Source organism: Larus michahellis, chromosome 1, assembly GCF_964199755.1.
Source record: "Larus michahellis chromosome 1, bLarMic1.1, whole genome shotgun sequence".
NCBI classification, from domain to species: Eukaryota; Metazoa; Chordata; class Aves; order Charadriiformes; family Laridae; genus Larus; species Larus michahellis.
This window is the reverse complement of record NC_133896.1, coordinates 132,030,165-132,054,403: the sequence shown is the minus strand read 5'-3', so window position 1 is coordinate 132,054,403 and position 24,239 is coordinate 132,030,165. Positions and strand designations below refer to the sequence as shown.

Here is a 24,239-nt window from a genome sequence, read left to right as displayed (position 1 = left end):
GCAAAACCAGTAATGATTCAAACAATTAAGACTGTTACTACCTCTGTAATTCACAGATTCGGGACAGCAACATCTCTATGATATGAAACACTTTAACACTTTCTGGACAGCAGGAGGAGTTTGTAACCTCTGATTTCCTTGGTTTTGTCAACTTTGACAGCCCAGTAACATTAAAATAACTGCTGACATCTGGTTCAAGGCTGCGCACCAGTTCTTTGGAAAGCTCCACTTCATCAGAGTAATGTCAGAAGACTGGTTTAGAGGTTACGGAACATCGATTTGCTCTGTTTCCCCTCCTCACCTGGCAGCCCAATTATATTCTTTAAAACGGTAATACAATTAATCAGTATGACAGCTTGGGAATGTAATGCAAAATGAATTAAAAAAATCCAATTTCAGAACTGTCAAATTCATTTAGCACAAGTAACAGTTTAGCTTAAGCCCAGAGAACCCCAGTCCTAACAGGGGTTTTCTTCAAAACTATTGAAGCATATACAGAGCAAAACAAAAGTATGGCTTCTTTACAGAACATTAAGTGCTAAACATTTCATAACAACAGAATTTCAAAAGTACAGCTTAGGGTAAAGCTGTCAAGAACACTAGGTTTGCAAACGAACCCCACTAATGAACTAGCATATCTATCCTTATACCCACTGTAGCTAAACAAAATATGTCCTGGGTGCATTCTGTACTTGGAAGGTTGGAGCTTGACATCTTTAAAAAAATTAGCACATTTTTCATTTGAAAGGACAATTTTATTTTTATGACCTTAGACCCTCATACATACCTAGATGTTTTACTTTCTTTCTGCAACACTGCTGTCTCTATTACCTATGCTAACATATGAATATCACGGACATTCTCCTTCTCCCCATAGATGCTAATGCACTATCAGTGGCAAAAAAACTACACAGAAAATCGAGAGTAATATCAGCTACTCATCACGAATTTATAACAAGCACACATATCCCTATGTAAGCACTGGTTTGCTTTGATAGGACTAATGGACTCTGATAGTATCTACATCATCTTCAGCAAAATACTAATACTAAATAAGATTCAGAAATTCGTTTCTCAGAATTTTTTGAGTGACGCAACCATTAGGGCAAAATTTATGGAAGACAAAACATAAGAAGAAAAAATATAACTTTTACAGTTGTTTTAACTCAAAATAGATCTCATAAGTGTACAGTATTTTTATAATATAAAAATTTTTAAAATAGCACAGTATTTCTCTGTGCCTGAAAAGGGTGAAGAAAAGGGAATTGTTTAAATTTAGCCTCTCTCTTCATTAATATTGCATGAGACAATTATGATCGCCTCAAAATAATTTATTTAAATTATAGAATAATTTTAGCAAATAATTTTGCTCTGTAGAACGTGCCAAAGCAACCTATTAACAGTGTTTATTGTCTCTAACAAGAGCAGCCTCACTTAGTTTGTTACAGAGGTCATATAGCATTGCTTCTTTTTCGCCCAAGTGTATGCGTATGGCTCCTAAAGTAAGATTTCCTAAGTATAACCCAATTTCAGACATTTTCTTTGAGAAAATATGACACTGAAGATAGCCAAGCATAAACACACTATTTGTTTGGTTGTCCAGATACAAGTCAGCAAGAACAGCAATCTTTTAGGGAAACACAAACTTCTCTCTCCTACTTCCCTCATTTCCCAAAACACCTAAACCTAAAAGGACGGGGAGTAACCCAGACTATAAACTGCTACACTAATATCTTTTACAAGACAGTGGGAAAGAAGTGGCATGGGAGCACTGTGCTTGCAAATTCTGAAAAGCGTTCAAGGTCTCCCAGCAGCATCTGTGGCGCAGCGTATTTTCTCGCCATTTTCTACTGTGGACCAGTAATTCTTTCAGGATGACTGAACCCAACATTTTGAAAAACTTGTAAACTTTTTATCTTCAAGACTGTAAATATCATCAGCAACATTCCAGAAGAAATGATGTTTCATCTTCTAATAGCTCCATTCTTGAAATCTACTTAGCCAGTGTCAGCACTGTATTGTAACTACTATCCTAGAAATGTATCCTACAATACATTCTGGAGACTGACAGATAGATGTGAATACTGTGATCTAAAAATAAATGTACAGGAAATTACATACATGCATATATATAGATATAGTTTACAATAATATATATCTATAGCAAGTTTATTATACATATATCTCTGGCACACTACAAGTTTAAAGAATTTTAAAAGAGCTTTCTGGCTTCGTTGGTTCACAGCCCTGAGGATCATCTTAACATAACTGCATACTTAATGTACGTTTTCTAGATTATATTCATAAATGCTGCCCGTTTAATATATCTAAGAGCAGAAAGAAGGTAACACTTGTACCTGTCTTGCTGAAGAAAACTAAGAAATCATAAGGCTACGGAATCACCTAGAAATGCCCTGAAATTACCTGGAAAATAATAATTTCTTGGGTCTTTTACTTCTCACTTCTAAATCAATATTTCCAAGGCATCAGAAATACCAATCACCATAAATCTCTGATAACAACTCCAAGAAAAAAAAGAAAAAAAAAGCATAATTGTATCACAAAAGCTATTCTGTATTGTATTTTATTACATTTCTATGACTTGTGGATTTTATCACTACTTTTTTTTTAATTTTTTTTTTAGATTATCCCTTACATAAAATGAAGTATCAAAGTCATCACTATTACAGTAATTAAGAATAAGTAAGGTTGCGTTAATTTCCAAGATATCTGACTGTTAATGGCTTTAAATATTTTCTGTTTTATCATTTTACTCCCAATGGGTAAGACAGACAACACAACAGTAATTTCAGGGCCAGCTCCTGCCTGTAGTACTCACCCTGTATGGTATAACATCTCTTTTAATTAATTAAGGTCTAATCAGAAAGAGTACGGAGGAATAAGGTTGGAACAATCCAGGCTTGAAGCTGATTGCAAAGGGATTGAACTGAGGTATTGCCTGAAGCAGAAGGAATGTTGTTAGCAGCCCAGGCAACAGAGCTATATATAAAATATACCGTACCTGCCATATGAAGACGAAACTACAAAACCAAGACCAAAATGCAACAAGGGATGCTCTCATCAGGTAATGGAAAATGACAGATAATTTACTAAGACTGGCAATAATATCAGCATCCCTCTGGTAACTTGGAGAATTATTTTCTACCTAACCATGCAACATATATATATAAGGTAAAATACTGCACTGTGCTTACAGTCATCCTGCACTATATGTGTAGCATATCCCGACTTCAAATTGCAGGCACCTTTAGCTGGTGCATACGGGGTATCAACGAAACCAACCACATTTTCTTTTCACTTAATTACCACAACGCTTTAGTCGTGAGTGGCTTCAGTTCCAACCAACTGCCTTGCCCAAGCCTCTCACAGAAATATAAATAGAGATTTAACTTTCAAAGGATCTAGCCTGTGCTTTCTTTTTTTGTGCTGTTTTTTGAAGTTTTGAGATCATTTGTTTTATGTAGTGTAACTGCAATAATACTGCCTCCGAGTTAGCTCTGCAATAATTCACTCTTGGTACAGCAATAATTGAGCAAATAGAAGTTTCTTCTACCAGAGGCATTCTTTTCTATTATTTATTGTAATATTTTTTTTCCTAATTTAATGAGAAACATTTCAAAAGCAACATTTTTATCCTTTCATGTTAAATTAATTTACAGTGCCGTAAGCCATAATGAAAACAGAGAAATCATCAGCAAAAAAGCATGTTAATAAAGACAGATTTCTACGAAGTTTTTTAACTAAACTTACAAAATAATTTTTTCTATTTGTCAGGTCCAGCTTGTCTCTATTTGTTCCCAATTATTTAGACATACGGTGAAAATTACATAACAATGAAAAAGCAGAAGCTACACCAGAACAAAGAAATTGAGAATAAAAACAAAATATTTTTAATTTAAGCAAGTATGATTCATACTAGTGCATTTAATTCTAACATCTGCCCCTGCCTAGTATGGAAAATGCAAATCTCCAGTCTAGTGTTGTAAAGATCTTAGGAAAATGTTTAGGAAAAAAAAAAAATCAAATTAAGCAAGCCAGCCTCAAGAATGAGATAAAATAAAATAATAATTAAAAAAACCAACCCCCCAAAAAAATACATAGGTTCTCACCCCACCATCTGGTTCAGAGTCTCTATACTGAGCCAGATACAATAGGTGTTGGTGATCTGTAAAATTCCTTTTGATATCAAGAGGATTAGGCTTAGTGTAAGGAATTCATAGCTGTGGAAACGTAACTGCAGCTGCAAGTTTGCTTGTACCCAGATAAGGATAACATGTGGCCTTTCTTCTTTCATGCCTCGATCACAGAGCTGGATTAAATCTGGGTAATGGTGCTGTTCTTACCGGAGGCAGCATGCCGCCCAGCCACACCTGGGTGTATAACGTGTAGGTTAGATGTCTAACAGGAAACACAAGATAATGAAGTAACAAGCTGTCACATTGCAGAAATAACATTTCTTAGCACTATTTTTCAGGCAGTGCTAACCCTCCATAGTATTCCATGTCCCACAAATTTAATGCTAATATAAAATGGCTCATTTTATTTTTTAAAGCCAATCAGCAAGCTGGGATTTAAACACTGTTGCAACTCTTACTCACGAGGTATGGAATTACAATGCCACAGTTAAAAAGAAGAGATGATGTGCTGAGGTTAATGTACTGTTGTGTCTGTAATTGCTGTAACGTAAGTGAGAACAGGTTTATTTCATAGCTTTGATCTGGCAGCTTCCAGCAGGTTTCCAGTTTATGGGAAGAGAGGATTTGCCACTTCATTTATAGATCAGTGAAATACACTTTGATATAAACATTACAAAAAATAGCAGGACAACTGTAAGCTTTCCCTAGCAAAAGACTTTTGAAGTTCAACAATGAAATTTAGTGACTCAGTCTTTTGGGTTTTGTACTTAGTCTTTTAGGAAGTGCATCTTGCTGTTCTTTTTTTGCTGAACTATGAAGTAGTTTCAGAAGAATAGTCATTAAAATTGTGTCCCACCCAGCAACATGAGGTAGAAATTAAAATTAAGTCGTTTTAATATAGTAGACAGTGTACAGTATTTCTGGAGAGAATGTAATTTACAACTTTAATCATCTTAGTTACTAGATTACCCTCATATTTGCCTCATTGGCAGTTCCCCTAAATTCTTTCATTCCCCTAAAAAGTTGTAATATCTGATCCAAACATCAGAAATTAAATTCTGGCATTAAAAAAAAAAAGTCTCATAGTCTCTTTTGAGGGTTCATTCAGTTATTTCACAAAAAAATTATCAATGTAACATGACAGAAAGTCTTTTTGACTGATACAAATTTGTCAGTCAAGCTTCTGTAAGATATAGAGACACGAAAATAAAGTTAATCTTCTGAACTGATTTATCTATGTGCTTCTTGGTGCTCATGGCCTCTTTTGCTTTTGCATTAGCTTTTCAACTATATAGACAGTACAGAATTGAAGCCATTTATTTTAAATCAAGAGTCCAGGTGTTTTCACTCACATACCAACACCTCGGGTGACTGTTAGTACATAATACTAAAACCAACCTAAATAACCAGCTGATAAGCAATGTATTCTTTTCTCTGCTGTATTTGTTCATAAATACTGACATCTTTTTTAGATGCCATAATCTGGTCAACTGAAAGCTTCTAAATTAATAAGGTGAAAATGGACAGTTACACTTTTCTCTCCTGCTCCTCCAGGCTCCTCCAGCCCTATTCTGATTCAGCAGTGATATTCCACACAAAAGGACCAATGCAAAAACCTACTGTATTACTGCAGCCACTTCAATCCAACTTTAAATCAGAAAGGATCCTAGATTAGCATATCTAAACCACAAATCACACACACTTGCAAGGTAAACTGCTAAACCAGACTCTGAGAATAGCTTGGCATAAATAATTTCCGAAACATATCATAACCCTAAAAAGAATCCTCCCTGTCTCAATGACCGAAGTATCTAACAGAAAAGGGACAAGGGGCAGTAAACGCAGAGAGAAAGAGAGAGAGGTAAGAACAAGGATTCCACAAGTCTGAAGAAAATTAACATCGTGCCCTTTTCACACACCTGAAAATAAATAGATCTGCCTCTTGTATGCACAGGATAGCCGATAAACTTATTGCCCACTGTGCTTCCCTTCTTGAGGCCTGTTTTGCTTCATTTTTTAGTACTAAGTCATTTCCCTAGTCTCAGTTATCGACTGCTACCAAAGACTGACAATAGGCTACAGTAACAGAAGACAAATGGATTTCCACACTCTCTGCAGGCTCTCTTCACCCCACTCCCTTCCCTCCGCTGAAAAGCAGCAGCAGTCCTGCATACAGCGGAATTGCACAAGGAATTCACAGGCAAAAATCTGACTGGTTATGGTAGACAAAGAGTGGGTTCATAGCTGTGCCCATTCAGATGTCCTGACAACTACATCAGCCAAATTCAAGCAATGAAAACCTTTTTCTACAACAGTGAGAAAGCCATCACTCCAAGAAGTGGTATAAAGGAGAAGAAATCCTTTCCCTAAGTAAACAACTATTCGGTTTCAAGGAAATTTTCTATGAAAAGAAACGCATGAAGAACACAAAGCACTAACACCTTTCCCACCTGGTGACAATGAGGAGGTAAGACAAGCCAGAACAACATCAGACATAAACATTTCTCAGCAAGGCAAAGAATAACCAAATTGTCACTGACCCAACATTTTTGGGACATTCATGTGGACAGGTGGGTCAGCAGAGGACACAGCTTAAAACTTGGAGTGATCTGGCAGAAGAAACTTTCTAGGCGTATCTTCACATACCTTCATAGTTACCTATGACTAAATTCTTGGTCATCGTTTGGGGCAAAAGTGATCTCAGCAGTCTGAGTTTACATTTTGGTTCTCTTCTATCACCTCGTGGGGAATTGCACAATGTACAAATATACTGAGTGGTAAGACCTACATGAAGCTATAAGCTCCTTAACCTGTTTTAGGTAAAAGACAATCAAATGAAGAAGTTAAAAAAAAAAAAAAAGAAAAGAAAAAAGAAGAAAAGATAAACACCATTAACATTTACACTACCAATAGAGAAAGAGAGAGTACACACACATTTTAGATATACATATATATATACACACACACACACAAGATCACACCAGTTTTTGGCACCTAATGTAGCCAGTTAATTATTTAGCTACTCCTCCTAGGTTCTCTCTAAGTCAGAAGGGAGACATATGCTTCTCCAGAAGGCAAAAGCCCCAGCTCAGCTGGGCTAAAATGCCTTCTAGAAGTGCTTCTCTCTTACCATTGTCTGTGCAGAACTAGGAAGAACAGGTAATGCAACCAGGCTGAGCTGGGTGGCACAAACCTTTGCAGTAACACAAGTTCAGAAACACCTCCTGGACATTTCTTCATGGTCTGAGGTGGGACAAACAGAAGCTGCTGGAATAGCTTTCCAGATTCCACCAACTTTGCTGATCTCAGTGGGAGCTTAAACACTTACCTTACACTTACACTGCTGACACCTAAAAATAGGTGGCAGAAGTTGACTCTTCCACCCTATCACCTACAGTATTCCAGTAAGGACTGGTGGCAGAGACACAACAGACCAGTTACATAGCCTCTAAAAAATGTAAAAAGGCAGACAAAACACTGAAGAGATGACCTTACTGTATTTCTGTAATCTGGTGATTCAGTATGTAACAACTGATACCTTGATACAAACAGCAGAGCTTGTGGTTGCTTGTACCAGTGTTTAAGGACGCATCCTCCTAACTTCACGTAAAGAAAATCCACAGATGAGAGGGTTATTTGAAAAAAATACATAGCTCACAAGGTGAACAGGTTATCTGAAACTGTATAATCCTAAAACCAGATGAGAATAGATATGAAGGACAATATAATATATAGAAAAACACAATACATATAAAAGAAGAACCTACATAATAGGATTTATGTGAGTCTACATGATTTCCAGTGTCATGGGCTCTAAATAATGTCATTCAATCTCATGCAAAGCAGCTCAATACTGCTATGTTAGGGTACTTGGTAGATATCGTAACATCAGATGATTCCTCCACACAGAAAAGTGTATGTAAAATCAGAGAATTGACAACACAAAACTAGAAATTATAAACCCTAGAAAAAGTACTGATGCCCATTTAAGTAGCTGTGTATTTTTGTTACAATATTCAACCTCTGAAAATGCAATTATATACTAACAACTTCAGAGAAGACAAGCCCAAATCTAGTTAACTTTACTGAGACAAAATGTATGAAAACTACGATAAGTAACCATAATTTAAGGCTGACTTTCCATAATTCCCACACAACATGCAGTTTACACAAAAGAAAAATATTGCACATCAGTTTAGAATCTCCTAACATAATTACAGCACTGCCACAAAGGAGGACGAGGGTCCTCCTCCAGAAATTCGCTATTATTTTCAGTGATAACAGGTGATGAACCCACTGGAATCATTACAAAACAGACTGAGATAATACTTCTCTACTACTAATCACTCTAGTAAAAAACCCCTTTCATTTAATATGTGGGATAAATGACATTTTCTGTGATGACCATCAATAAAATGGAATCAGGTACCCAAGTGAAAACACGCAAACTGAGATGGCATCCAATGAAAATCAATGATTCAAATGAAAAATGTGGCAGAAAGGGGTAAATGCACATGTGGAACTTCATACTGATATAAGAGATTGAATTTCTTGTCAGCAGCTGAAAGGAAGAAAATCTAAACTTGTGACAGAAAATGAAATGGGGCACTCGGTGATGTTATAGACAAAGTATTCTTGTCAAACATGCCGTCAGTTTAGGTAGTGTGATTTGCTATGCTACAGTATACAATTGCTGCACAGTGAATGATACAGAATAGCTAGTATTGTGAAAATCTGTAAATTCATATGCAGAAAACCTGTGCTACGGCAGCTATATACTCATAAAAAGTTCGCAGCATTTCTTTGAAGACAACAATTTTTCTCAGTACAGTCTAAAAATCTTTCACAAAACAAGCAGAACTTGTCTCTGAAAAGCATTTGTGATTTTATTTTAGTCCTTATTTGTATTCTTTGTAGGTCATTGCCTTTTTACATATTCAGGAAGATATCTGCCCTAAGCCAAAATTAATACTTTTCCTCAGTTATGCACTATATAATTTATCCTTTTTACATTAACATGTTAATAATCACAATCACCTTTTTATCTCCCTTGGGAAAATACACATCTGGTCTCACACGCAAAAACTTATGTGCACTTAAACCGTGTGTTTTGAACAGTCTGGTATGAGGTATAAGTGCAAGAGGCACAGATACCCTTTCAAGCTCATCAGAAGACTATATTAAAAGCTACTGCTGGGTTTTTGCAAACAGTTTTTATTGATTATTCACTTTTCAAATCTGCTATAAAGAATACAAAGTAAATGGAAGAACTAAATGGCAGATTAGACTATACCAGTAAATACTGATGATGACAGGAAGATCAAACGGCAGAAATCTTCAAAGTCTTGGTAACCACTCAATCTCATTCCTATCACTTCAAGTTGATGGGCTACAGTGAAACATGGCATATGCTTAGTAAGACTATGAGAGTGCCCATTCATCCAGTTCCTTGGATGTGGGAGATCCTGTTTTAGAAAAGCCTACACAAACAGGAATGAGGCATCCTCAAGAAATGGTAAGGTCAGGAGAAAGTGTAGGAACTGGAACCTATTCAGGAATAAGGGCAAACCTTCTTTTCTATTCCATCCCATTTCTATCTGCATTTTCCATGCTCTCCTCTAATAATGCTATTTAATACAACACAACCTCACACTTAATGCTACAAAAGCTTTTCCCATCTAATCTGTGTTTGAAAAATCTGTGCTTAAAACTGGCAGGCTTTGCGTGCTAATCTGCAAGTGAAAATTTAGGACCATCCTTCTGGTATGCTCAATAACCTTTGAAGTGAAAAACGTAAGTCAAGGAAGTGAGCATATACTATGTTATTAATGGGATTTTTTTTCTACCTTGATTATGAGAACATGTGCAAATGTTTGCACACACCCACTTTATATGTGAGATTTCTGACAACTGAGAGATGTTTATTTTCCTGGGAATAAGTTTTAAGAATACTTACATCTCACTCTCGTAACAAAATACTAGATCACTTAATAAAATAAGCCTTTTACCTTCTAAAGGAAAATTAACATTGATTAGAGTTTCAGTTCAGAAACAGGAATGGCAAAAGCAGAATACATCTTTAACGTATCCACTCCTAGATAAGCTGCAGCATCAATACATTTTCCGGTTTTATGATAAAGATTATCCAAACTAAACTAATTAAAACAAAATGTTAGACAAAAAGTAGCAACATCTACATATCTGTTTTATTACTGATTTTCTGACCACTTCTCTTTGATATCCAGCTAAGAACAGCAGCTGTGGCATTGCTTTTCCTGTTCAGAATCATCATCTAAACCTCCCTGTGAAAGTATTCAGCTTTCCACCAACATAGCGCTACGCAGTAACTTGACTCTACGCAGCTGCTCCATTTCCCAGCTTCTCTTCTCTTCTTTGTTATTCCTCCCTGCACTGAAAGCCTCCTGTTTCCCTCTTCCATATCCTTGCCTACATCAAACCACAACATGATACGGAAGTGACACTGAAATCGCCAATGTTATTTGAATGGAGCAAAATCACGGTCTCAAATGATAGCAGGAATAGTGGTATATCAATATTATAAGCTGCTGTTTGACCACATGCTGGGCTGCTAAGCAGTTTTTTAATAAAACTGTTACTTCCCTGAGAAGGAAAAATAAACCACAAGCCAGCAAACCTAATCCAGATGACAAACTACAGTACTATAAACCATAAATAAACACAACTAAATTTATTTTCAGACTTCATCCTTAGATTGCATGTGAAAGGGTTAATCGTTTGCATGTCTTTTCGGACTTAAAGCTTTAAACACAAATATACATTTACATCTATGTGCATAAGAAGTCTCATTGATTTCACCATTTTTACCCATTTTTATAGGATTTTAGATTATATACTCTTTGAACCAACAATGTCCTTATCTTTGTGCCTTCTATAGCAGCACATTAATCATAATGTAGTTGAGTGGTATGACATTAAACTATGTTCAAGTGGTTTTGGCCCTTTGTGCTACTGGATTATTGTGTCTATCTGTGGTTCATAAAATAAAAATAAAAACACACCAGAGAACCTGACTGAAGAAAGACACCATCTTTGTCTTGCCCTTCAGGCATATTTATACACACTATACACTGATATGTTGTCACAGTTAACATGAACTAACTTTGTATGTTGTAAAGTACTTCTTTCCCTCATCCAATGCATTCAATTCAAAATGCAGGTATTAACATAATTTTACCAAAATATGTGATCTTACCAGCAAAGTAGGAACCTGTTGTGAATAGACCTAAATAGAAGGACCGTAGCCTGTAGGAGGTCTCAATCCAGAACCGTGCTAACAGTTCCCACTCTGCTTGCACAAAAGCATCAATCTGATACTACACTACCAAGGTAAATCCCAATGAAAAAAATAATTATTTCAAGCAATTCACCATTCAAGTTTGGATGATAACTTTTGAGGAAATCTTTATTTTACATGTAAGAGTAATGGATTAAGAGAGAAAACGCTTGGAGGCCAAAGGTTGCAGATTTCAACTCTGTGCATAAGGAAGAAACCTCACTTTTAATTTATTGTACTCTGAAAAATACTTGTACTATTTTCACTGCTTAAATCTAGCTTTCACCTTTCAATCTCCCCATCACTTTCCACTAATAAGAGTAATTTTAAAATATACAATTATTTTTATTCTCTGTAGTCCCTTCTCCTCACTTCATCTTTTTCCTCCTCACTCACTTAAACACATTACTCAGGAACTCCTGGGAGATGCTTATGAAATTTTCTCAAGAAATAGCAAGAAAGTTTTCACTTTCTTACTTTCTTGTATTAAAGCTTTTCCATTTGCATATTTAAGTCAAAATTAATTATACTGACTATATGACCAGTGATTATGTGATCAAATCAGAGATCACAAAAATCACAGAACAGTCTAAGGCAGGAAGGCACCTCTGGAAATAACCTTATCCAACACCCCTGCTCAGAGCAGGCCATGTCCAGCCAGGATCTGAAGATCTTTGGTAATGGAGATACTACAACCTCTCTGGACAGCCTGCTTAATGATTTGACCATCCTCACAGTTTGTTTTTTTTCTTATGCTAACCTGGAACCTCCTGTGTTTCAGTTTGTGCCCACTGCCTCTCATCCTGGCACTACTGAGAAGAGCCTGGCTCCATCTTCTTTACACATTTCCTGTCAGGTATTAACAGACCTGGATAAGATCTCCTGAGCCTTCTCAAGCCTAAACAGTGCCTGCTCTCTTTCCTCATATGAAAAATGCTCCAAACCCTTAATCATCTTTGTTGCCCTTCGTTGGGCTCGCTCCAGTAAGTCTACATCTCTCTCATACTGAGTTCAGCCCTGCACCCAGCACTCTAGATGAGTCTCACCAGTGCTGAGCACAGGGGGAGGGTCACCACCCTCGACCTGCTGGCAATGCTTTGCCTAATGCACCCCATGGTGCTGTTGGCTGCTTTTGCCACAGATGTGCCAGATTAGAGTTTAAGGACAAAATTAAATCAGTCCAAGGAAGAGGAAGACAGACTTTCCCTAGTATTAGCTGGATGAGCAAGCACTTAGCTCTGATAGAAACCATTATGATTCAAGCATTGGGTCTCAACTGCAATGGTTGCAAATGAATGCCATAACCAGGACACAGTCACTGGCCATGAAGGAGTTTTCTCTCCAGTCAGGAATTACACACCTGCCAAAACTGCCAGTGTAGGTTCATTGAGGTTTCATTGGGTCAGTTTGTCACTTGCTGTTAACAACAAAGAAACATTACTCCCCTCCCTCATGACCACCAATCACAATACTGAAAAATTCTTGACCGAGGGCTTTCAAGGTAGTACTATCCAATATTTCACAAAATCCATATGGTAACTTTTCACTCTGAGATATCTTGCCCCGATATGGGCAAGACATCTCAGATGGGGGCAATATAGGGCAATCTGTCTCAGATTAGGCTCTAACAGTTGTTATTCCATTTCAGGTATTATGGAACAGATTTTATTTCAGAATTGTTAACAGGTTAGTGTAAAAGGCAAATCTGGAGGATTGAACTTTAAAAAAATAGGGGAGGGAAGAAGATTATATTTGATTTTTAAAGCTTTCAGAGAACAATTTCAAGCAGAAGCAAGTGAGAAAGTGTTTCAGAACAGAGACTGGAAGTATTAGATAATTAATCACTATTAAATATTTTTTAGTAAAGTCAATTGAACTGAGCAAGGATGTTACAGATACTCTCTCTCTCTTCCCTGTTAGTCAGATTCATCACCTAATCCATACATCATGTCACAAAATTAACTGTGCTGGTCAATTATACGTAAATTATGTTTGAAATAAAGCTGGAAAGAATTTTGTTCTCTCAAAAGACCTATACTGCTAAATAATCAAGAAAAGTCAGGAACGTGTCTCTACCTCAACCTCAACTTCCTACTATTGAAAAAACAGCGGCTTAGACACCTTAAAAACAAGTGAGCACCTTTGAAGTATTGATAAGAATAGAAGAAACAGGAGGGCCTTGCCTGCTGTTCATGCCCCTTGTTTTAGATAAAAACAGCATTGCGAGAAAACATGGGTACTGACCACACTGTACATTCTTACGTATAACTTAAGGCACTGCATGTTTTTCATATTATTAGCAGCAGAATTCCTGCATCTAATGGAAAACTACTTAGGTTATAGGCTAAGTGAGCATGAAGGTGGTGATGAAAATAAATTTGCTATGTATTTCATGCCAAAGTTATTATCTTTGCTTCATTTATCATATGCTGTCATACTTTTAGTCAGTCTACACTACCAATAATTCATCAGTCCGTCATAGATTATTTCAGATACATTTGGTAACCTGTGTAAATAGTATAGAAGCGTTCTCCAGTTATTGTCTAACTAGGCGTCACATGCAGTATTTTCTGTCAATTTTCAGTGAAAAAAACCCTGTGGTTAAATTTATCTACAGGCTTAATATTAAATGATATCATCATGAAATAACAGGATAAATCCACACTAGCTTCAAAATTATATCTAATATTACCTAAGCTGTATAAAATGCCATATGCAATTATTGCTAAAAAGACAAACCAGAGGAGTAATGAACACTGTTGAGAGTTCATATCACTAGCAGTATGAAAGCAGAAAGTAAAATTAATTATTTTCATCTCCCTCATATGGTTACTTATCAAACCACGTCTCATGGGGACACATGATGTATTTCAACCAGACAATAAAAAGCAGCACATAATTACACAACTCCTTGGAGTAACTGGTTTGTATCCTTGAAAATTCTCCAGGAAGTATTCTAACTGTGTGAATCACCTCAACTATTACATTGCTGTCAGCTCAGACAAATGATGCATGCAAATGCATGCTTATATAAACAAACAGCGTGTTTATAATGCAACAGTTTAATATAATTACATCATCAGGTAATTAGAATGTGCAGTTATATAAGTCTCACCCTCCTCCTTCTGCTACTGAATGAACTGCTAAGTACTAGAGGAAGATTAATCTTTATTAGTGACATTTAAGCTAATGGTTTCTGAACACGAAAAGCAAAAGAAACACCTAAAAATGTGAGATTTTCCTAGACAAGCAACATTTGCTGTATAAAACACTTTCTGTACAACAGAAATTATTTTAGCAAGACGTTATTTTCCTGGTTGTTTAAAAAACTAAATTAAAGCTTGAGAGTGTACAGCAGAAAACTGCTGGATCACTAAAGGTGAGAAACATTTTTAGTGACAAGGAGACAAAGTTACTACTGAACTTAGAAATTCGGGGTTTTCATTATTTGTGTAGAGATTCTTTACCATACACTGCCTTATACCTATTGCCTAAAAATAGCAGATTAAAACAGAATTGTAACATTTCAGGACTCCTAATGACTATTTTCACATTATCCAAGTCCATGCAACCGCATAAAGAACAAGACAGAGACTAGAGATCTAAGTCCATGTGTCATATTTAACTATAACTTCTATGAACTTTATAAACCTAAGTAGTCAAACTTTCTTTAGTCAGAAACTACCATTTTGGTTTACCTCCTGTGATATGGATTCAGCCTGGCTGACGAGAGAAAAAAAAAATTGACTTCGTGTAGAAGAAAAAAAAAAAGTCCATTGGAAAACTGTAATCCTGGCTGAAAGCATTTAGGATCTTTTCTATGCTGGGACAGGACTTGTGGTTATACTACATATACTGGATGTTAAAAAACACATTAAGGACATAGACTGTATTTGAATGTGTCTGGTTTTACACATGTACAATTTACATAGCAAGTTTCTTCAGATATAAGTCATTGCCTGATATGTTTTATAAGGTAAGTGCATTTCTGGCCCACAGTACAGAGTAAAAAGAAGGCTTATCACTATTTATGGTTTATGGCGCTGATGATATGGATTAGTGAGCAATAACCCCTTTCCATGAAGTACATAAATGCATATTTCTGAGATTTCAGTGACTTATTAAAGCTCCTTTTTCGTTTGAATCTTTTATATGCATAAGTTGTGTGCAAACGGCCACACTTTTGTCATGTTTTACTTTTCATCCTTATGCATCAAAGTGAATTGTGAGAGAGAACTCTTATAGGCAGGGTATGAAAAGTGGAAGGATCAATGCAGCAATAACTGAGGAACAGATGAAAAGCCATACTCTCTTTTTGACCATTTAGCTGACATCAATAAAATTGTTTTATTGATAAAATTGTGCTTTAAGAAGTAAAAGTCCTTGATATTTACTCCATTATCCATTTTTATAGCAAAGCAGATGGGCAATATTTGCAGCACTACCAGGAAACTGTACCTATTGGCACAGAAAGCTTTTACAATGAAGACTATTGATATGGAGCACTATGTTATGACTATTGCATATATTGCCCATCTTCATGAATTGATGAATTTTACAGCTGAGCACTCTCAGACCATTACAAAAATTTACTCTTTTTTTTTTCCTTTTGAATAATTTCCTTATTTAGTTCAAAGTATTTATTTCTCAATGAAAAGTTTTACATAAGAACAACCATAGCATAATATTTGACTTTCTGAACTGTAGAACAGTTCATGAAGACGAATGTGGCTTTTTGCTTATAGGTGGCCCCAGTGCCAGAGAAGGATCAAGGACATATTTAACTTGCTATATATTCATAGCCACAGCCTGCACTAATTCAGTCCCATACTTTGTTTCCAACTGACTTTCACTGGCATTGTCCATTCACTTCTTATGAAACTCACACACACATCATCAGAAAAAAATATCAGTTACTAGTGGAGAAACAGAAGTTTATGGAAGTTTGTGTTTTCTTTTTCACATATGTCTCTCCAGTAACAGTGAATTGCTGCAAAAGCACCATTTATAGTTTGAGAATAATCCAAAGTCTCCAGTAAAACCTGCACTAACTACAATAGCTTAGCACATGTTAACACATTGTATTACTGAGTAAACAAATGCATTGCTTGGTTCAAAGTAATTACTGTTTACTTTTCTCAAACTAAAACATTTCCTGTTACTGTGCCTATTCTAATAAGAAAACCAACCAAAAACGATGCTCTAATTACTAAGAACACACACTAGTGAAACGATACATCCTTTTAAATGACTAGTAGTTAATGGCTATGCCTCAAATCAGTGATAATTTAATGAAATGGAAGAAGATACAAATCTTGAATGGACACTTTACTGTAGTTCTTAAAAAATTACAGAAAAAAATGGTCTTTCCCAATTGCGATTTCAAAAAAAAAGCCCCATTCTATTTACTTAAGCTTCTTCTGCTTGAGGGGGGGAGTGGGGGGGAGAAAAATAGAGGTTCTACCAGCTTTTAGAAAAATTTCCATCAGGAGAAGGGCATTTGAAAATCCACTTGTGGTTGTGAATGATGAGATTTCTTCTGGAGGCTTAAAAATGGCATAAAGAGGCTGATACAGTGATAGGCCCAGAAAGAAAACTAAGTCGATCTACACAGAGACAGAGCAGCGTGCAGATGCAAATGAAAAATCCCCACAGGAAACCACACTATCAAAATATTTCCTTCTGCAATCATCAACTCTAACTGAAGTCTAAAATCATTGTGCTGTTGGTGGACACGTATATATCAGTCTTTTGGGAGCAAAAGATAGAACAACCACTTTTTTGCCTCTGCATACTCCTGTTTCATCTTAAAATGTAAGAGTAATTTCTCTTGTACAGCCAAGATATTGAACATAGCAATGTTTGTTTTTCAGAAGTGAAACAGAGACTACACAAATTTCCTGCCTTAGAAGATCTGAACTGAAAATTTAGTCGAACATCTCAATTTAAATGTATAAAAATCTTTACAAGAAAGCTTACAGTTCAAAGCAATTGTTCATACGGTGGATATTTTTACATACTTCATTAATTATTTACAGCAGGAAGGACTTTCATTCATTTATTTTGTCTATAGCTCTGTATGGTTCCTATGTGGAAATTAAAAAAAACCCCAAAATACTAGTTGAAAAGATAACCAGGAGTACAAAATTCCATTACAGTTAAGAATGAAGCATTCTACCTAAATTTTTAGGTATCTCTATTTTGCCAAATAACCCATTTCTCAATGATCACATTAAAAAAAATAAACCTCTGCAAATACTTGATAATTCAATTGTTTTAACACCATTATAACCAAAAACCTAATCTAGAGAATATAAACAGATGGCCTATATTGAAAAGTAACTGCTCAGTGGAGAACTATCTTGCATTCAAATCTGCCCTCCAGGATCACGCTCAACGAATTCAGAAACACATAAGGATTTAAGGTGTATTACTATAAAATCGAATTATCATAAAGACAGATCACTATTAAAAATGTGGTTCAGACTTCACTTTTGTCCAGTGCAACAACTGTAGATTTCAGCGCATAACGTAATGGAATTTAGCAGCAGTTCAGTCAAAAAATTAAAGCCATGTATGTATTAATACAGTAGTACCAAAAGAAGGTAACATTTCCATCCAATGTACTTACTCAACATAATCACTTATAACTAAAATCTTTCATAGTATTTTTTTTCATAAATAAATTAAGGCATAGAGCCTTCAGCACCTGGAACTTCCAGTTTCGAACTTTCTGTCAACCTGAAAGTCATGCCCTATCAAGGAATATTGGAAGAAAGGGCCCTGCCTTCCAGCCAGCCGACCAACCTCATATTTAAGAAATCTAAGACCTCACACAGACATGTGAATTCCTCTCAATAACTGTAGTGAAGAAACCACAATGAAAGCATAGCAACATACTTCAACAGCACCATCTCAACTAACTATTTTTCTTTCTCCTTAGGATTCTCCAGAACACCAACTACAATATTGTCCTTCTTTTTCAAGATTTTTTGTTTCCAGAGGAAAACAACTGTTTGAAAACTGTCCAGCCATTAACTGTGAAAATTTTAATCTTTTTATTATGGCAACAGAGCGTGTTGACAATAATCAGCCAAATACCAAATTAACATTTTTCATGTATTTGAAAGTAATGGAGGAAAACTAATTCAGTTAAGCTGCAGAGAATAAACTTGATGCAATTTATATAACTTCTATAAATATCAGAAATTCTTAATAAACTCTCATTTCTGTCAAGTGCTCAATTCAAGACTGTAACTTGGCAGAATAATTCATTTTTACGTGATAAAAAAAATATCTAAATGCCCATTCCATCAATGTTTCCTTTCTGTACATTTTAAAGCTGTACTTGAAGACACTTTTTCAAATGTGTTACATGCTGAAAGATGTCAGACAGAATCATGATGTGACTCACATTAGATCCCTGCAACAAATTCCAAAGCAACACTTAAAGATTAGTAGTAGAACCGATTCTCTTTTTTTAAAACAATTTCAGTTTTGTTGAGCAGCCGCGCACTGGAAAAAAACGCACCACTTTGGATACCTGACAGGTCTCTAAACTGAAGTGCTTGATTTACCTGCCACTGTTTCATGAGCTCCCGAACCGTTTTGGCATCCTCTAGTATCTTTTCTTTGTGTGTAGCATCCTGCAGGACATTCGCAGTTGTTTCAGCTTCTGTAAGCCAAGCAAGGAACTTTTCAAGATCCAGGTAGAATTGCTGCAACATTCTTAGGGCTGATTCCAGTGCAGCTTCACGCTCACAAACCCTGCGCAAGTACAAATAGTCAAATGCAGCACTCTTAGGAAGAAAACAAATCCTAATCATTAAATCAAAACATAGCAAAGACACGTTATGTATTTTTCATGTACCAAGGAAGGTCACTTTGCAGATACATTAACTACCGAACTTGCACTGTATGTTAGGCAGGTTGGATTCCTTTTTTATCTTGCACAATTAATAAAATAAAATAAAATCAGAAATAATTCCCTGATTTGTTTTAATCAAAGATTGTTTTCTTATTTGTCATTAACACTACAATGGGAAAACTCGTTTATTTTTAGAAATCATGAAATAGCTCCTGGACACCGCATGGTACGATGAATTTAATATTTTTTATGACTTGAAACCATTGGAAATTGTGTTCAACACCTTAAACCCTAATAACACTGAAGTTTGGGGGTTTCTTTGTGTTTTGGTTTGGTTTTCTTTTTTAATATCAATGTGATAAATTATAAGAAAGATCTCTATCAGTTACATGATAAAATACAATAACAATTGTATACAATTTTTTGTTTTAATTGTATACAATTTATTGTATACGATTGTATACAAAGGCTATCTTATCCTGAGGGAAGATCTAAATCATAGATTGGGAAAGAACACTAAAGGCTCTAGCAATTCTGGTGCTGAAAAAACATTAAAGTATATCTGTGTTCTATCAGCATTCATGTGCAATGTAGCTGTCGCATGTTCTCACTGAATTTTTACATTGAATTTTACCTAAATAGGGATTTAGAAATGTAAGCATGTAAGCGTGACATATTGTTCATTAACACAAATCTGTCAAGGCTACTTTGCTATTTTATCACATTCATATTCGTTTAACATCAGCATGATAACAGTAATTTTTTAAGCTAAGAAAAAAAAGTAAAGTCATTTGATAATTTATGGTACTTCAAGTGGAGTGAATGTAATTTGATGCACATCTGTGTTTAGTCTACAGTGATCTGGATATTTCTAGATAGATCTCCTGTCTAGTTTTATAGTTATTTAGACAGAGATAAAGATACTACATTTTAGCAGATATAATTTCTCAAGTTAGAATTTATTATACCTTTACCAGAAGAGGCCATGAAATTTCTAAGTGTTAAGCTCTATTTCAAACCCTGTTTCCTGGCATGAAGACGTTGTACTCCTTGATATCATCCTAAAACCTGTTCCACTAGTTGAAGTAAGAAAAGAAACAAAAAAAAAAAACCCACAAGTTTTGCCAAGTGGCACTGACTTAACATGTTTTTCATCAAGCATATAAGTAAATCGCAGCAGAGGACAGTAAGAACAGAAAAATGCAGTCAAAGTACAGGCGAGGACAATCATTTCAGAAAAAAAAAAAAATCCTCCCCAAGAGCCACATCTCACAATAGCTACCATATTTCTATCATATTTTTGGTATCATATGGTATTTCACCATTTTATGAAAAAAGGAACTTATACTTGGATTTTTTTTTTTGTTTTTGATTCAAAAACTGAGAAAGCTATTGAATGCCTCCGTACAAAGTCATCCATCAATTTTTAAAAAGTTAAAAATTGACTGGATTTTTATCTCAGATGCACCTGTTTCCATCTACAAGAATTCTCCACATCATGGCACTGCTTAGCCTGTATTAGAATGTGTCCCCAGGGGCCTCTTAGGAGGAGAGTGAGACACTTAGCTCCAGAACAGTGAACATGATCTCCCCAACTTTATTCTACATGGACATAAACATGGCTTCTGGTTAGGCCACACTTCAAATTGAAAACAAATGTAATGAAAGAATTTGGTTCTGCTGTTAAACTAAAAAATCATTACATAGTTATCACATCTAAACTTACTAGCAATATACACTAAATCAGTATAAACTTAGAAAAAAGACAATAAGAAACGGAAATCTTTTACCTGGAAAATACTGTATTGTCCTATTTATCACTTTTAGATCAAAAATAGATCACACTTACTTGATAGAACTTGGAAATGGAATAAACTTACATAAACAAAAAATATTTTATCTAGTTCTTCAGAGCACAATTCTATTGCAAGGTATGCTTTATAGCATTATTCTAATTCAATTTTCAGTGTGCAACATGATAGCTAGTAGCAGTGCCTTTGCAATATCAAGTATAAAACTTTCTTGACATGCAGTTCTTCAAAACAATAAAGGCACATTTTTAACTACAATCCATCTGAACTCCTACAAATACATAGCAATGCTCTAGTAACAGCAATCTGCAAATGCACAGTAAGATTTTTTTTAAAAAAAGGTCTTAACTCTGTTTGTGTATATTTAACTTTTTATTGATCTAAGTCAAGAATGTTAGTTATGAAAAATCTTCTATCACTTCTGTTCTATGATGCACAGGAATCTTACGGCACTTAATTCTTTCAGCCTACAGAAATGCTTATCTATAAGCATACTAACAGACGCACCAGAAGATACCTAATACTTCGCGTTTTAAATTTTGATAGATCTAACATGCAATAAACATTCAGCTACATTGACAGCTCTGCAGCATATCAATAAGCTTCACTCTACTTGGCTTTCTAATTACTTCAAAATTATGAGGTTAGAATACAGAAAAGAAGGTCTAAAAATGAAGAATAAAACTGAGTATCAGATCCAGCCTGTGATAACATAAATTGCACAAAATTATAGGGGAGACAAAAATATGTATATTGAACAAGAAATTATTGCACAAAACCAAAATAAAGATGCTTTCTTTTTATTCTGTATCATCCAAATATGTTTAATTTCATAGTGAGTGCAAGCTGTAAGAAAAGAACATGAAGTTAGCAGAAATATGTTTTAGTGTAAATGGAAAACTGCACGGTAGGAAAACTACAAAATACTGCTGAAATACTAAAAGACAATCATAACAAAAATTATTTTTAATGGAATGATGCTGTTTTTCTCTGTTCTACTTATTTATAAAAATAAGCACACAGTGATATAATCAAAAGCTTCCTATTCATGGCAGAAATACTAAAGATGGGATTCATCTTATTTTCATCTAGACACCCAGAATTTGGGCAACCACACTGCCTCTGCAAAACATGGAGACAAGCATTTTTGGAAATTAATTTCTCCTCCCTTGCCTGTACACATCTGTTGAACCAGATTCAAGGCCAGAGTCAACCTTTTTGCCTTGACTACGATGGTAAGTTACTTAAATCTTATACAATTTTAATTTTACAAAAGCCTAATTTTTACACAAATAAACCTACGTAGGTAAGATGGTCCCCAGTCTAGTCAGGGACTGATTTTTAGGAACCAGTGGCATCAGTGACAGTGGACAGACCAACTCTAGTTGTCATATGAGCTTTGTTGCAGGACAGAAATTATGGTACACTCTTAAGAATGTGTTAGCTGAAGGCTTCAAGTTGAGGAAAATGGAGGCACGTCAGAGGATTTGAGTCACACAATGTGTATAAGCGTGAACAATTATATTCACAGGAAGATGTTTTTAAGGGTTTAACAAAAAAAAAATCAATGAAAAAAGAAAAAAAAAAAATACCAGCCTCTGCTACAAGAATTTGCTGTGATGCTGAGAACTTTTAAAGCTAATATTTTTAAAACACAGCTTTTTATAAATATTTGTGAAGATAAGAAGGGTAAAATAAAGTTATCTGAAATCTGTGTGATCTTTACGTTCATAAGCAAGGTACTATATTATGAACTAAAAGTCAAGAGTCTATATTGTGATATACACACAAAACAAATACACACAACAAAATACAAAATATACAGAACTGAACATGTTGTAACAGAATCAACCAAGAAGAGAAAGTGCTGAGGTATAGGAATCATGATGTCATTAAATGTATTGCAAGAGTTCTTCATTCATCAACCCCCAATCCGTACAACACAAGGAATAGAGTGTTTGGAGAGGCTCCATGAGCGTGAATCACAGTTTTTTATTCAGTTGTAGTATTTGCTACATAATTTGTAATGAATCATTCCCACTTTCTGAGTATCTGTTTGTCTATCTGAAACACTTATTCACATTACAAGATACATTGCGAGGGTCAGTGTTTAAATAATGCTTTGAGATGCTCAGATAACAGGAAACATAGTAAGCGCAGAGCATTATGCCAAGGTACACTACACTGTATTAATACAGAATACATGATACGTATATAAATACACTGCAGAGTGAGCACAGAAAATATTCATAATGGACTAAATAACAAATTTATGTTCCACAGGTATTTCCTTAACGGCAATAACAGTGGAGAAATTCTGCATCGTTCAATGTTCAGTATATCAGTAAATCACACTTCCACCTGCAGACTGTGGTAATCTAATGTTATCACACTGAGATGTAAAATAAAATAACCTGGACTATGGCTGACAAAATATCAGTAAATGGTTTTACTTCTAAAGTTTATGAGGTTTTCTATATATAACTGTATTTTCTCCTTTCTGCCATTACAATTCCATACAATTAAAAACCAAAAAAGATACACTCCCTTTTCTGGAGCCAACTATCACAGACAATTTGAACTACATGCATCTTCCTACTAATGCTGGAAGCAGTTTGCACTTTTTCATGAGGATCATATCCCTTCGCTCAGTGTGACAAGGGAACAACTGCAAAGCTTCATTGTAACATTTAATTTTTACTACTAAATAAATTTAAGCTCTTATTGGTAACTCTTCTTCAGCTGCTTTAACTTGGACTAATAAAGAACCTACCAAAGAAGCAGAATAATTTAACCTGAGATAAAGTGGGAACATGAGGAGATGTCACAGATGAAAAGAAAATGAAATTATGAAAAGGAACATTAAATTCTTAAAATAACTATTATTGACAGAATTTTGAAATGCAAATTCAAAATAAATCATACTAATTGATTTTGGGAATACTGTTTAGAGGAACTTTCTTCCAGAATTTAGGGACTACATTCTACAGTGCAAGTTAAACTTATTAATACATGCTAGTAAGTGATTGATCTGCAGATTAACTCTGGAGCAGCTGATACACATTAAGTGTGGAAAACTCTGTTGAGAC

The 24,239-nt window shown here is 35.3% G+C and overlaps 1 protein-coding gene across 8 annotated transcripts in view; it reads right to left on the bottom strand.

Moving 5' to 3' along the window:
• Positions 1–24,239, bottom strand: part of DMD (dystrophin) — a 1,292,219-nt gene that overhangs the window by 243,046 nt on the left and 1,024,934 nt on the right. For all 8 annotated transcript variants that reach the window (XM_074604145.1, XM_074604126.1, XM_074604154.1 and 5 more), the window contains one exon: positions 19,050–19,239. In XM_074604145.1, the coding sequence (XP_074460246.1) occupies positions 19,050–19,239 (190 nt within the window). The remainder of the gene's footprint in view (positions 1–19,049; positions 19,240–24,239) is intronic.